This window comes from Hemitrygon akajei, chromosome 23 (genome assembly GCF_048418815.1).
Source record: "Hemitrygon akajei chromosome 23, sHemAka1.3, whole genome shotgun sequence".
Taxonomy (NCBI): domain Eukaryota; kingdom Metazoa; phylum Chordata; class Chondrichthyes; order Myliobatiformes; family Dasyatidae; genus Hemitrygon; species Hemitrygon akajei.
The window spans coordinates 19,247,434-19,260,263 of record NC_133146.1 but is presented as its reverse complement, the minus strand read 5'-3'; the positions used below and the strand labels follow the sequence as shown (position 1 = coordinate 19,260,263).

At 44.0% G+C, this 12,830-nt stretch overlaps 1 protein-coding gene across 2 annotated transcripts in view; it reads right to left on the bottom strand.

Annotated features, from left to right (window-relative positions):
• cfap43 (cilia and flagella associated protein 43) overlaps positions 1-12,830 on the bottom strand; it is a 120,043-nt gene that overhangs the window by 71,279 nt on the left and 35,934 nt on the right. For both annotated transcript variants that reach the window (XM_073027081.1, XM_073027082.1), the window contains exons 8-12: positions 11,446-11,577; positions 10,136-10,252; positions 3,014-3,094; positions 2,222-2,370; positions 420-523 (exon numbers count right to left, since the gene is read on the bottom strand). In XM_073027081.1, coding sequence (XP_072883182.1) covers positions 420-523; positions 2,222-2,370; positions 3,014-3,094; positions 10,136-10,252; positions 11,446-11,577 — 583 coding nt within the window. The remainder of the gene's footprint in view (positions 1-419; positions 524-2,221; positions 2,371-3,013; positions 3,095-10,135; positions 10,253-11,445; positions 11,578-12,830) is intronic.

The following is a 12,830-nucleotide window of genomic DNA, read 5'->3' as shown; positions in this document are numbered from 1 at the left end:
AGTGTCCCCATTACAGAACCAGAGCAAGTTAGGATGAATTAAAGAAGAAAATGGAAACTTGGCCATTTTTGCAAATGGGATCTAAGAGTTTCTTAAATGTTCCTAATGAATCAGCCTGTACAATCCACAGCAGTGCTTTCAGAACTGCTGAGGTAATCAGTAAATATATTTCAGGGTTGAGATAGGTAGCTTTTTGGACTATAGTGAAAGGAAAGGTTATAGCAAATGGGCAGGGTAATAGACCAAAGCCAAAGATTAAATCCGAAGAAAGCATGATGGGATACAATGCAATCCCAGCTCCTCTTCTTTACATTACATCCAATGGTGGGGTGGGGGGGGGGGGGGGGTAGAGGGAGAAATAATGGTCAGTCTGGAGCCTGCAGTTTAATTGTGAAATAGACAATTTACTCAATAGTTACCTGTGTATCCAAATATTTTAAATGATTTGGAGGGTTTGGCATTCATGACGAATATCAATCCATCGGTGCATCCAGCCACAAGGATCTGTCCCTCCTGGTCATATCTGAAAGATCAGCAGAGGATGGGAGGTTTCACAATGGCGGAGTAATATCCAGCAGATCCATTGTACACTAGGCGAATGATACCCCAATGACCTATGGTACACTACAGAGAAATATCACTACAAATTCATTATACATTTGGGGAACAATATCCCTAGAAACCTACTGCACATTAAGGGAGCTATATCACAGTAGAGTGAGTATATACAATGATGATATCTCTGAAGATCATCTTGGTGAGCACATATTAGACAATCTAACCTGGACCCACAACACCTCCTCATTAGTCAAGAGGGAACAGCAGCACCGACATTTCAATCTCCTCGGTATATTAACTGCTTTAATATACATTCACTGGTCGCTTCATTAGATACACCTGTATACCTGCTCGTCAACATAAATACCTAATCAATCAATCATGTGGCAGCAACTCAATGTATAAAAACATGCAGACATAGTGAAGAGGTTCAGTTGTTGTTCAGACCAAATAGTGAAATGGGGAAGAAATGTGATCTAAGTGACTTTGACCGTGGAATGATTGTTGGTGGCAGATGGGGTGTTTTGAGTATCTCAGAAACTATTGATCTCCTGGGATTCTCACACACAACAGTCTCTAGAGTTTACAGAGGATAGCGCAAGAAACAAGGAACGTCCAATGAGCGGTAGTTCTGTGGGTGAGGACATTTTGTTAATGGGGGGGGGCCCAAAGGAGAATGGTCAGACTAGTTCAAACTGACAGGAAGGTGACAGTATCTCAAATAACCATGTGTTACAGCAGTGGTGTGCAGAAGACAACCTCTGAACGTACAACATATCCAACGTTGATGTGGATGGACTACAGGAGCAGAAGACCACAAACATACAGTACACATTCAGTGGCCACTTTATTAGGCATAGGAAGTACATAACAAAGTGGCCACCAAGTGTATATTATCGTGAACTAATAATGCCTCACTTCTCAAATTCATGCCATGGGGTGACTTTTGCTGCTCCATGTTTTAATTTTTCATATATAACTGTTGCAAGATTTGGCAAAACAAATCTAACATAATATGTACCAACACTAGAAATTATCTAAAGTCTGCAATGTTTCAGGTTTGCAAGCACCACATGTACTGGTGAATTCTGATATCAGGTCATTGATGTGAAACTTTAACTCTCTTTCTTCCTATACAGATTCTGCCTGGGCTGCTACGTGTTTCCACATTTTCAGACTTACATCAGTTTTACTGAGACTGGCTGTAATCCATCGGCACCTACTTTAGCCCTAAATGAACTGCTCTGAGTTTTGAATAGAGGTATTTGGAGAAATCTCTTCTCCAGCTCCGTTACCACACCCAACTGGTGTGCACAAAGAGCTGATGTACCACATCTACTTACTACAAAATGCTGGATGAACTCAGCAGGTCAGGTGGCATTTATGAAGGGAATAAACAGTCAATATTTTGGGCTGAGTCCTTTCATCAGAACTGGAAAGGAAGGGGGTAGAAGCAGGAATAAGAAAGTTGGGGGGGTGGGAAGGAGTATGTTTGCAGATGACAGGTGATACCAGGTGAGGCTGACTAGGGGAGGGAAGGTGAAGTAAGAAACTGAGAGGTGATAAGTGGAAAATAAAGGTTGAGTTCCTCCAGGATTTTGTGTGTATTGCTCGGGATTTCCAATGTCTGCAGAATCTTGAGTATTTATAATTTACTACTTACTGCAGAACCTGTATTGGCTTCCCATGGAGATAGACTTGGTAGACAACATGAGGCCTCTCCACTGTCACCAGGTTTGCATAATAGATGTGACCAGTTTCAGTGCCCAGAGCAACATGACTTGAGGATGGGCAACATGCCATGGCACTGATCTGAAAATGGGAACAAGGAAATACTATAACGTTTCATCCACCAAAGCATCATCTAATAGAACATAGGATAGTACAGCATGGGAACACACTCTTCAGCCCAGGATGCCTATGTCTATCAAGATGCCAAATAAAAGTATTCCCATTTGCACATACATGCATTAGAAGAGTTAGGGGTCAGTGCAATTCCAGAGTCAGGGCCCGAAGGTCAAACCTGTGATCAGCATCCTGGGGTGAAACCCAAAGTTGGACGTGGATATCTGCAAGACTGAGAATATGGGGATAAGGACCGGAGGCCCAGCGAGAGCCTATCCTGGGGTTGTGAATACTGAGTGGCCCTTTTTGCTGAGCCTCTGCTTTCCTACACACATCCTGTCATACTCACCACATGACCAGGCAATCAGATGGTAAATCAGAAGGTGATGCATATCAACAGAGCAACTCCTTCAGCCACAGCATACCCATTTCCATATGTGTCTGTTCGAATATCTTTTAAAACTAGTTGTACGCACCTCTACCATTTGGCCCATCGTGCTTATGCCAGCTCCATGAAAGAGCTCCTCTATTAATCCCACTCCTTGCCCTTTAACCATAGCCCAGTCACATATTGGAAGATAAGCAACAGATTAGGTTTAGCATCATATACCATTTCTGAAAGGACAAGGGTGCTGATGTTATTTCCATCCACGAGTGACCACACCTGCATGGTGCCCAACTTCCGTGCTGACTACAACGAAACAGAGGACACATTAACAAATTCAAACATAGACACAGTCTCTAGGGTAATAAAATCACTGCTTCTGCAACATTTTCACTCAACTTCTCCTCAGTTCTCAACTACCCTGCAAATATTTTGATGAGGTACCATTTTCTTGGAGGGTGTTTGCCATGGGAATCATTTCTGAGAACGATTTACATACTAAGAGACTGGATTTCAGTTCAGTGGTGGAGTGGCAGCTTACTATAGTTATGGCTGTGAAATCTGCCTGATGAACTTGCACAGGGTTAACAGGTTAATCAATCCTGTTCAAAATGAGCTGTGAGGGAGCACTGACTTTCAGGCATTCCCTTAATGAAATTTAAAACAAGGACTCAGCGGATCAAGTAGCAGTTGTAATGGCAAAAAAAAATACATATTCTACCTGCACAGATGCTGCTTGACCTGCTAATTTCACAAAGGAAATACCTGAAACCGTTATTTTTTTGATCCTGTTTCCAGCACCTGTCGTCCCTGAGGACCACACCTGCAATAGGTGCATCCAGCTGCAGCTCCGATCAGACCGAGATAGGGAATTGGAGCAGGAGCTGGATGAACTACAGATCATTCGGGAGACGGAGGCAGAGATAGATAAAAGTTATCGGGAGGTAGTCACATGGAAAAGACAGGAGGTAGGCAAATGGGTGACAGTCAAGAGAGGCAGGGGGAGCAGACAGAGAGAGAAGAGCACCCCTGTGGCTGTTCCCATCAAAAATAAGTATACCATTTTGGATACTGTTGGTGGGGATGACCTACCAGGAACAAGCTGCAGTGGTCCTGTCTCTGGCACTGAGGTTGGACCCTCGACTAGGAAGGGGAGGAGGAAAGAGAAGAGAGCGGTATTGATAGGGGATTCTAGAGTCAGGGAGGTGGATAGGAGATTTTGTGGGGAAGATCAGGAGTCTCGGATGGCATGTTGCTTCCCTGGTGCCGGGGTCCGAGACATCTCAGATAGGGTGCAGGTTATTCTCAAGCAGGAGGGCAAGAATCCAGATGTTGTGGTCCATGTAGGGACCAATGACGTGGGTAGGATGAGTGAGGGGGTCCTGCATAGGGAGTTCAGGGAGTTAGGTGCGAAGCTGAAGAGCAGGACCTCCAGGGTAACAATCTCAGGATTGCCACCTGTGCCACGTGCGAGTGAGGCAAGGAACAGAAAGATTATAAAGATTAATACGTGGCTGAGAGGATGGTGCAGGAGGGAGGGCTTCAGGTTTTTAGATAATTGGGCCTTCTTCCAGGGAAGGTGGGATCTGTTCCGAAGGGACTGTTTACACCTAAAGTGGAGCGGTACTAACATTCTTGCAGGGAAGTTTGCTAGTGCTTCTTGGGGGGGGGTTTTAAACTAAATTTGCAGGGGGTGGGAATCCAGAATGTGAGAGAGGATAGCGAGAGGAAGAATAAAGGACAGGTGGGGACTACACGGTTCTGGAATATTAAGTGTGTAGTAGAGAAAGGTGAGGCGGAACAAGTGATAAAGAGGACACATGTACAGAGGGATGGTCTGATGGAACATGGGGTTAAATGTGTTGAAAGAATAAGTAAATTTAGTAAGGACAACAAAATTCTAGGGGCGTATAGCCCGATGGGAGTTCAGGGAGCTGGGTTAAGCACAATAGGCAGCGATTCAAACAGAGAGAGGAGAAATGGGCTAAAAATTCTATATCTGAATGCACGAAGTGTCAGAAATAAGGCGGATGAGCTTGAAGCTCAGGTGCGAATGGGTAACTATGATGTTGATGGGATAATGGAGACATGGCTGCAGGGAGATCAGACCTGGGAAATGAATGTACAAGGGTATACGTGCTATCGTAGGGACAGAAATGTGAGCAGAGGGGGTGGGGTGGCCCTGTTGGTGAGGAATGAGATTCAGTCCTTTGCAAGGGGGGACATGGGGTCAGGAGAAGTAGAGTCTGTGTGGATAGAACTGAGGAACAGTAAGGGCAAAAGGACCCAAATGGGTGTTGTCTACAGGCCACCAAACAGTAGCATGGATATTGGGTGCAAGTTGAATAGGGAGTTAACATTGGCATGTGGCAAAGGTAATGTCGCAGTAGTTATGGGGGATTTCAACATGCAGGTGAACTGGGAGAATTAGGTTGGTGCTGGACCACAGGATAGGGAGTTTGTAGAGTGCCTAAGGGATGCATTCTTGGAACAACTTGTACGAGAGCCGACCAGGGACAAGACTATTCTGGATTTAGTGTTATGTAATGAACAGGATTTGAGAAGCGATCTTGAAGTAAAGGAGCCATTAGGAGGTAGTGATCATAATATGATAAGTTTTTATATGCAATTTGAGAAGGATAAGGGCAGCTCGGAGGTGTCAGTGTTGCAGTTGAACAGGGGAATCTATGGAGCCATGAGGGAGGAGCTGGCCAAAGTTGACTGGACGGATAGCCTAGTAGAAAAGACAGTGGAACAGCAATGGCAGGTATTCTTGGGAATAATGCACAAGGTGCAAAATCAGTTCATTCCCCAGAGAAGGAAGGATTCAAAGGGGGGAAAGGGGCCACAGTGGTTGACAAAGGAAGTCAGAGATTGCATAGCATTAAAAAAAAGGAAGTATGACAGAGCTAAGGTAAGTGGGAGGACAGATGATTGGGAAGTTTTTAAGGAACAACAGAACTTAACTAAAAAGGCAATACGAGGAGAAAAAATGAGGTATGAACGCAAGCTAGCCAGGAATATAAAGGAAGATAGCAAAAGCTTTTTTAGGTATGTGAAGAGAAAGAAGATAGTTAAGAACAATGTTGGGCCCTTGAAGAATGAATTGGGTGAAATTGTTATGGGAAACAGAGAAATGGCAGAAGAATTTAATGAGTACTTTAGATCTGTTTTCACTAAGGAAAACACAAGCAATCTCCCAGATGTAAGGATGGGCCAAGGACATAGGGTAACAGAGGAAATGAAACAGATTGACATTAGGAAGGAAATGGTGATGAGTAGACTGATGGGACTGAAGCCTGACAAATCCCCAGGTCCAGATGGTCTGCATCCTAGGGTACTAAAGAAGGTGGCCCTGGAAATTGCGGATGCATTGGTAATCATTTTCCAATGTTCCTTAGATTCAGGATCAGTTCCTGAGGAGTGGAGAATGGCTAATGTTATCCCACTTTTTAAGAAAGGAGGGAGGGAGAAAACAGAGAACTATCGACCTGTCAGCCTGACATCGGTGGTGGGGAAGATGCTAGAGTCCATTATTAAGGATGAAATAGTGGCATATCTAGATAGCAGTGATAGGATTGGGCCGAGCCAGCATGGATTTACCAACGGTAAATCATGCTTGACTAATCTGTTGGAGTTTTTCGAGGATGTAACCAGGAAGTTAGACGGGGGAGATCCAGTGGATGTAGTGTACCTCGATTTTCAGAAGGCATTTGATAAGGTCCCACATAGGAGATTGGTGGGTAAAATTAAAGCTCAGGGCATCGGGGGGAAGACATTGACATGGATAGAAAACTGGTTGGCAGATAGAAAGCAAAGGGTAGCGGAGAATGGGTGTTTCTCGGAATGGCAGGTGGTGACTAGTGGGGTGCCACAGGGCTCGGTATTGAGACCACAGCTGTTTAGGATTTACGTCAACGATTTAGATGAAGGCATTGAGAATATCATCAGCAAATTTGCTGATGATACTAAGCTGGGTGGCAGTGTGACATATGATGAGGATGTTAGGAGAATTCAGGGTGACTTGGATAGGCTGGGTGAGTGGGCAGATACTTGGCAGATGATATTTAATGTGAATAAGTGTGAGGTTATCCACTTTGGGAGTAAGAACAGGAAGGCAGATTATTATTTGAACGGTGTAGAGTTAGGTAAGGGAGAAATACAAAGAGATCTTGGAGTCCTTGTTCATCAGTCACTGAAGATGAATGAGCAAGTGCAGCAGGCAGTGAAGAAGGCTAATGGAATGTTGGCCTTTATTACAAAGGGAATTGAGAACAAGAGCAAGGAAATCCTCTTGCATTTGTACAGAGCCCTGGTGAGACCACACCTGGAGTATTGTGTACAGTTTTGGTCTCCAGGGTTAAGGAAGGACATCCTGGCTGTAGAGGAAGTGCAGCGTAGATTCACGAGGTTAATTCCTGGGATGTCCGGACTGTCTTACGCAGAGAGGTTAGAGAGACTGGGCTTGTACATGCTGGAATTAAGGAGATTGAGAGGGGATCTGATTGCAACATATAAGATTATTAAGGGATTGGACAAGATAGAGGCAGGAAATATGTTCCAGATGCTGGGAGAGTCCAGTACCAGAGGGCATGGTTTGAGAATAAGGGGTAGGTCATTTAGGACAGAGTTAAGGAAAAACTTCTTCTCCCAGAGAGTTGTGGGGGTCTGGAATGCACTGCCTCGGAAGGTAGTGGAGGCCAATTCTCTGGATGCTTTCAAGAAGGAGCTAGATAGTTATCTTATGGATAGGGGAATCAAGGGATATGGGGACAAGGCAGGAACCGGGTATTGATAGTAGATGATCAGCCATGATCTCAGAATGGCGGTGCAGGCTCGAAGGGCCGAATGGTCTACTTCTGCACCTATTGTCTATTTGTCTTCTATGTTAATTTAAGTTTATTGATGTGTTCATGTGATGTACTTAGATGAACAAAGTTATTTCAGAATCAGGTTTAATATCACTGGCATACGTTGTTAAATTTGTTGTTTTGTGGCAGCAGTACATAGCAACAAAAACTATGAATTACAATAAGATGTAAGTATAAAAAATAAATATGGTTTGTAAAAAGAGAGGGGGGAAATTTACTGAGGAAGTGTTCATGGGTTTAGTATCCATTCAAAAATCTGATGGTAGAGGGGGAGAAGCTGTTCCTGAAATGTTGAGTGTGTCTTCAGGGTCCTGTATCTCCACCTTGATGGTAGCAATGAGAAGAGGACAGGTCCTGGGTGACGGGGTTCCTTAATCATGAATGCCACCTTTTTGAGGCAATGCCCTTTGAAAATATCCTGGCTGCTGGGGAGGTTAGTACCCATGGTGGAGCTGGCTGAGTTTGCAACTTCTTGCAGCTTTTGCCAATCCTCCCTAAGAGACAGTTAGAATGCTCTCCACGGCACATCTGTAGAAATTTGAAAGTATCTTTGGTGACATACCAATTCTCCTCAAGCTCCTAATGAAATATAGCCACTGTCGTGCCTCCTTTGTAACTACATCAATATGTTGGGCCTAGGATAGATCCTCAGAAACGCTCAGCCTTTCCACTTCTGATGCCTTGATGAAGACTGGTGTGTGTTCCCTCATCCTACCCTTCCTGAAGCTCACAATCAATTCCTTGGTCTGACTGATATTGAGTGCTGCTATACCAGCTAATCTATCTTCCTCCTGCATGTCCCCTCATCATCATCTGAAATTCCGCCAACAATAGTTGTGTCATCAGCAAGTTTAGAGATGGCATCTGAGCTGTGCCACTCCACACAGTTGTGGGTGTGGAGAAAGTGGAGCAGTGGGCTAAGCATGCATCCTTGAGGTGCACCTGTGTTGACTGTCAGTGAGGAAGAGATGTTATTTCCGATCCTCACAGACTGTGGTCTTCTGGTAAGGAAGTCAAGGATCCACTTGCAGAGGAAGATTTAGTGACCCAGGTTTGGAGCTTTGTTATTAGAACTGAGGGGTATGATAGTGTTGAACACTGAGCATGACGTAGGGTAAGTATTACTTTTGTCCAGGTGATCCAAGGCCGAGTGGAGTGTTAGTAAGATTGTCATCTGCTGTAGAACTATTGTGGTGATAAGCAAATTATAGCAGGTCCACATCCTTGCTTAGGCAGGAATTGATTCTAGCAAAGGCCATCCTCTCAAATCTGAGCACTCACAGTCAGCTGTACAAGGCATGACCTATCAGAAGCTAAGTGTGGAGAAGTTACAGTTGCCCAAAGTTCTGGGTAAGTGGAGAGGTGGACTTCAATACCTTGAGCTCACTGGAGCAGGCTACAGAAACACCCCCACAGATTGATGTATTATGTTTGCCATTATGCACTACTGGTGTCAGAGAGCAGGAAGTGGCATCCATCAATAAGGATCGTGATGATGCCCTCTTTTTTTTTGTTACCACCATTAGGGATGAAATACAGGAGCTTGAAGATCCACACTCAATGATTCCTGGTAAAAATGTGATGAAAGGCCAATCTGTCCCCAGTCTTACAAGATGTGTAGTGAGGTGAATGGTTTTAATGGGAACTGACAGTACAACAGACACTAGTCTGCTATCACCACTAGTACTGTCTGTCTTGGGGGTTGGTGGGGGGGAGTAATAATAATTTTATTCCTTCCTCTTTCTCCAACTCCATTTTTCACTATTATTGAGAAGCTTTTGGTGATTTCTACCATGAAAACAAATACAATGTAAGTACATTCAAACTTCCCGCCCATTTCCCACTCCTATTCTCACCCTTAGCTATTTTCTTGCTTTTTATATTCTGTAAAAGCACTTAATGTTTTTGCATTTCTTGTTAGTGTATTCTGTAACCTATTTCCTTGTTTAAGTAATCTTTGGGTGTTTCTAAAGTTTTCCCAATCTTCTGCGCTTCGACTGATGTCGAGTACCGTCGCTTGTAATTTGATGCCATTTTTAATTTTGCTAGTTAGCTACAGAGTCTTTTCCTAGGAATTATAAAACGTTTTCTTAAATATCTGCCACTGTTCATTTACTAACAATTAGCTGTAATGATGTTGGTAGGGAGATAAATATTGACCAGGAACCAGAGCAAATTTAAAATTGATTGTGAGATATTTGGAGACCAGTCAGGAAGGTAGGTGGGGCCTCGGTTTAAATATTTCTCTGAAAGAAAATATTTTGACAATGCAGTACTCCCTCAGTCACACTGTCAGTGTGGATCAAGTACTTTAGTCTCTGGAATAGGTTTGCACTACAACCAAGTGACTTGAAGATAACAGTGCTTTGCAATGAACAGGGGTGGACAGTGCCCAGGGAAAATATTCTTGCCCAGGACCAACAGCCAAAAATAACTGATATACTTAGAGAACCAAAAGCACTAATCTTTCTCTTACCACACAGTATTCCATTCCGCTCCCCAGAAATGCTGCTGATACAAAGTCCCCATTGTATACATTCAGGACCGTGCTCACATCAGTTTGCTCAGATGGGCTATAAAGGTATGCTGAACCCTGAGGGAAAAATAATGAACAATTCTCTCATCTCAGTTTACACAGTTACCCCAGGATCATTATCCCAACACTGTACAATCGATAAACTCCCCATCTGCAGCTGACAAACTGTTTGTGTTCCCTCAGTGAGGTAAAATGACTTGAAACACTTCCCAGGAGTCAATTAAAATAAATAGAGGTATTAAGGCTGGCGACCAAGGAACAGTCAAAGAAACACTATGTAAGTTCCTCCACATAAAATGCTGGAGGAGCTCAGCAGGTGAGGCAGCATCTTGGGAAGGAATGAAGAGTTGATATTTCGAGCTGAGACCCTTCATCAGGACTGTAAAAGAAATTTTTAGGGGGAGAACTGCAGTGATTAGGGCCTAGTCAACATATTTATTTACTTAGCGATACAGCACAATGCGGCCCAATGAGCCTTTGCCTTGTGACCAGTTAAACTACAACCTTGTATGTCCTTGGAACATGGAAGGAGGATACCAGAGAACCCAGAGGAAACCCACGCAGTCGTGGGGAGAATGTACAAACTCCTTATAGACAGCAGTGAGAATTGAATCCTGATTGCCAGCGCTGCAATAGCATTGCGCTAACCGCTACACCACTGTTCCACTTGGGGATGGAGGTACTGGATGAGGTTACTTCATTTATTTTTAATTTTGAAATACAATGCAAAACAGGCCCTTCTGGCCCAATAAGCTGCACCGTCCAGCAACCGACCTTTTTAATACTAACCTAATCACAGGACAATTGACAATGACCAGTTAATCTACCAAATGGTACATCTTTGGACTGCAGGAGGAAACTGGAGCATCCAGAGGAAATTAAAGTGGTTCACAGGGAGAACATACAAACTCCCTAAAGACAGCCCCAATACTGAACTCTGAACTTTGTAACACCCCAAGCTGTAGTATCATTGTGTTAGCTGCTAAGCTACTGTGGTGTGTTTTATGAAAGAAAGGGAAGGAGTGAAGGAATCGTGGAGTGACTTCATAGGGGGAAGACGAGTGGAATTTAAACTGGAGTCACCCTTTTGCATGAGTGAGTAGATTGACGTGGAAAGCTGGGAAGTTAGTGTTCTCCAGCCGAACAGGATGGAAGTAATAAAGGGTTCTGGCTGTAGCTCAGCAATAACTGATGGTGCTTGAGCTCAGACCGCATGTGACAGGAGAAACCAGAAGATAGCTGCCACCCACCTCCTCTGTAGCAATGAGCAGGGATTTGTAGTCCGCTGAAAAGGTGATATTTCTGATTGGTGTATTCGTAGACCAGCATTCTTCAACCTCCAGAGTTTGGGATTTGACTTTGATACAGTAGAGTTTTCCATCCTGAAAAATGCATCACATTTAGTTATAAGCACAGGAGATACTGCAGATGCTGAAAATCTGAGCAGCACACACAAGATGCTGGAGGAACTCAGCAGGTCAGGCAGTATCTATGGAGGGGAATGGACAGTCAATGTTTTGGGCCGAGACCCTTCTACAAGGCTGGAAAGTAAGGGTGCAGAAACCAGAATATGATGGGGGGGGGGGGGAGAGTACAAGCTGGCAGGTGACAGGTGAGACCAGGTGAGGGAGAAGGTGGGTGGGTAGGGTGGGTGGTTGGGAGGTGATAAATGGAAGAGCTAACTGGCAGAAGAAGAAAAGAATCTAATGGATCATGAAAGAAATGGAAGGAGGAGGGACACCAGAGGGAAGTAATAAACGAGCGAGGAGAAGAGAGAGGAACCAGAATGGGGAATGGACAAAGAGAGAAGGGGAGGGGGATGAAATTACTGGAAGTTAGAGAAATCGATGTTCATATTTAGTTATTAACACAGACACACAGAGGACTGATGTTAACATCAACATATTGAGAGTGGGGAACAGATAAAAGCAAGGGGAAGGGATCAGGGGTATGTGGTCTGATACCAAGTGAGAGATCCTGAAGTATCCATCCCAAATTCGCCCTTAACCTGACCCACTAACACACCGGATTTCTTTATCAGCCCGAATATAATGCATGCAACATGTACAGTAGGGCTGGCAGTGCCAAGAGGCAGCTAGTCCTGTTGAAACAAGATGCTGAAGGCAGCGTTAACTGACTCAAGAAATAGAAGCAAGAATCAGTCATGTAGCCCCTTGGGCTTGTATACCGTTCAGTATGCTCGTAGCTGAACTTTTACCTATGCACCAGGCTTCTGTGTCAATCCCATATTCCTTGATTCCCCTAATTATGTTGGACATATTGGGGAATATCTCCCTGATTTATAAACTTTACGATACAGATATGATTTCCTGCCCTTTCCATTGACATGATGTGGCTGGTGAGGGACAGGGAGATTATTGCCCGTCATCCCTCTCATGTTCTGAAGTACAAAAGCACAGGTTAACATATGTAAAGTGGGGCTCACACAGTCACCCTCAAAGTCTGGAGTTGACCTGCAGAGTTTTCTAACTTAGAATTAGTGAGGGGTGGGACATGTTAATAGACAGTAGGGAGAAAGAGATTAATGTAAAATTAGTGTAAATGGATGTCGATGGTCAGCATGGACTTGATGGCCAAAAGGACTATTCCATCCTGCATCTTTCTGACTATAACT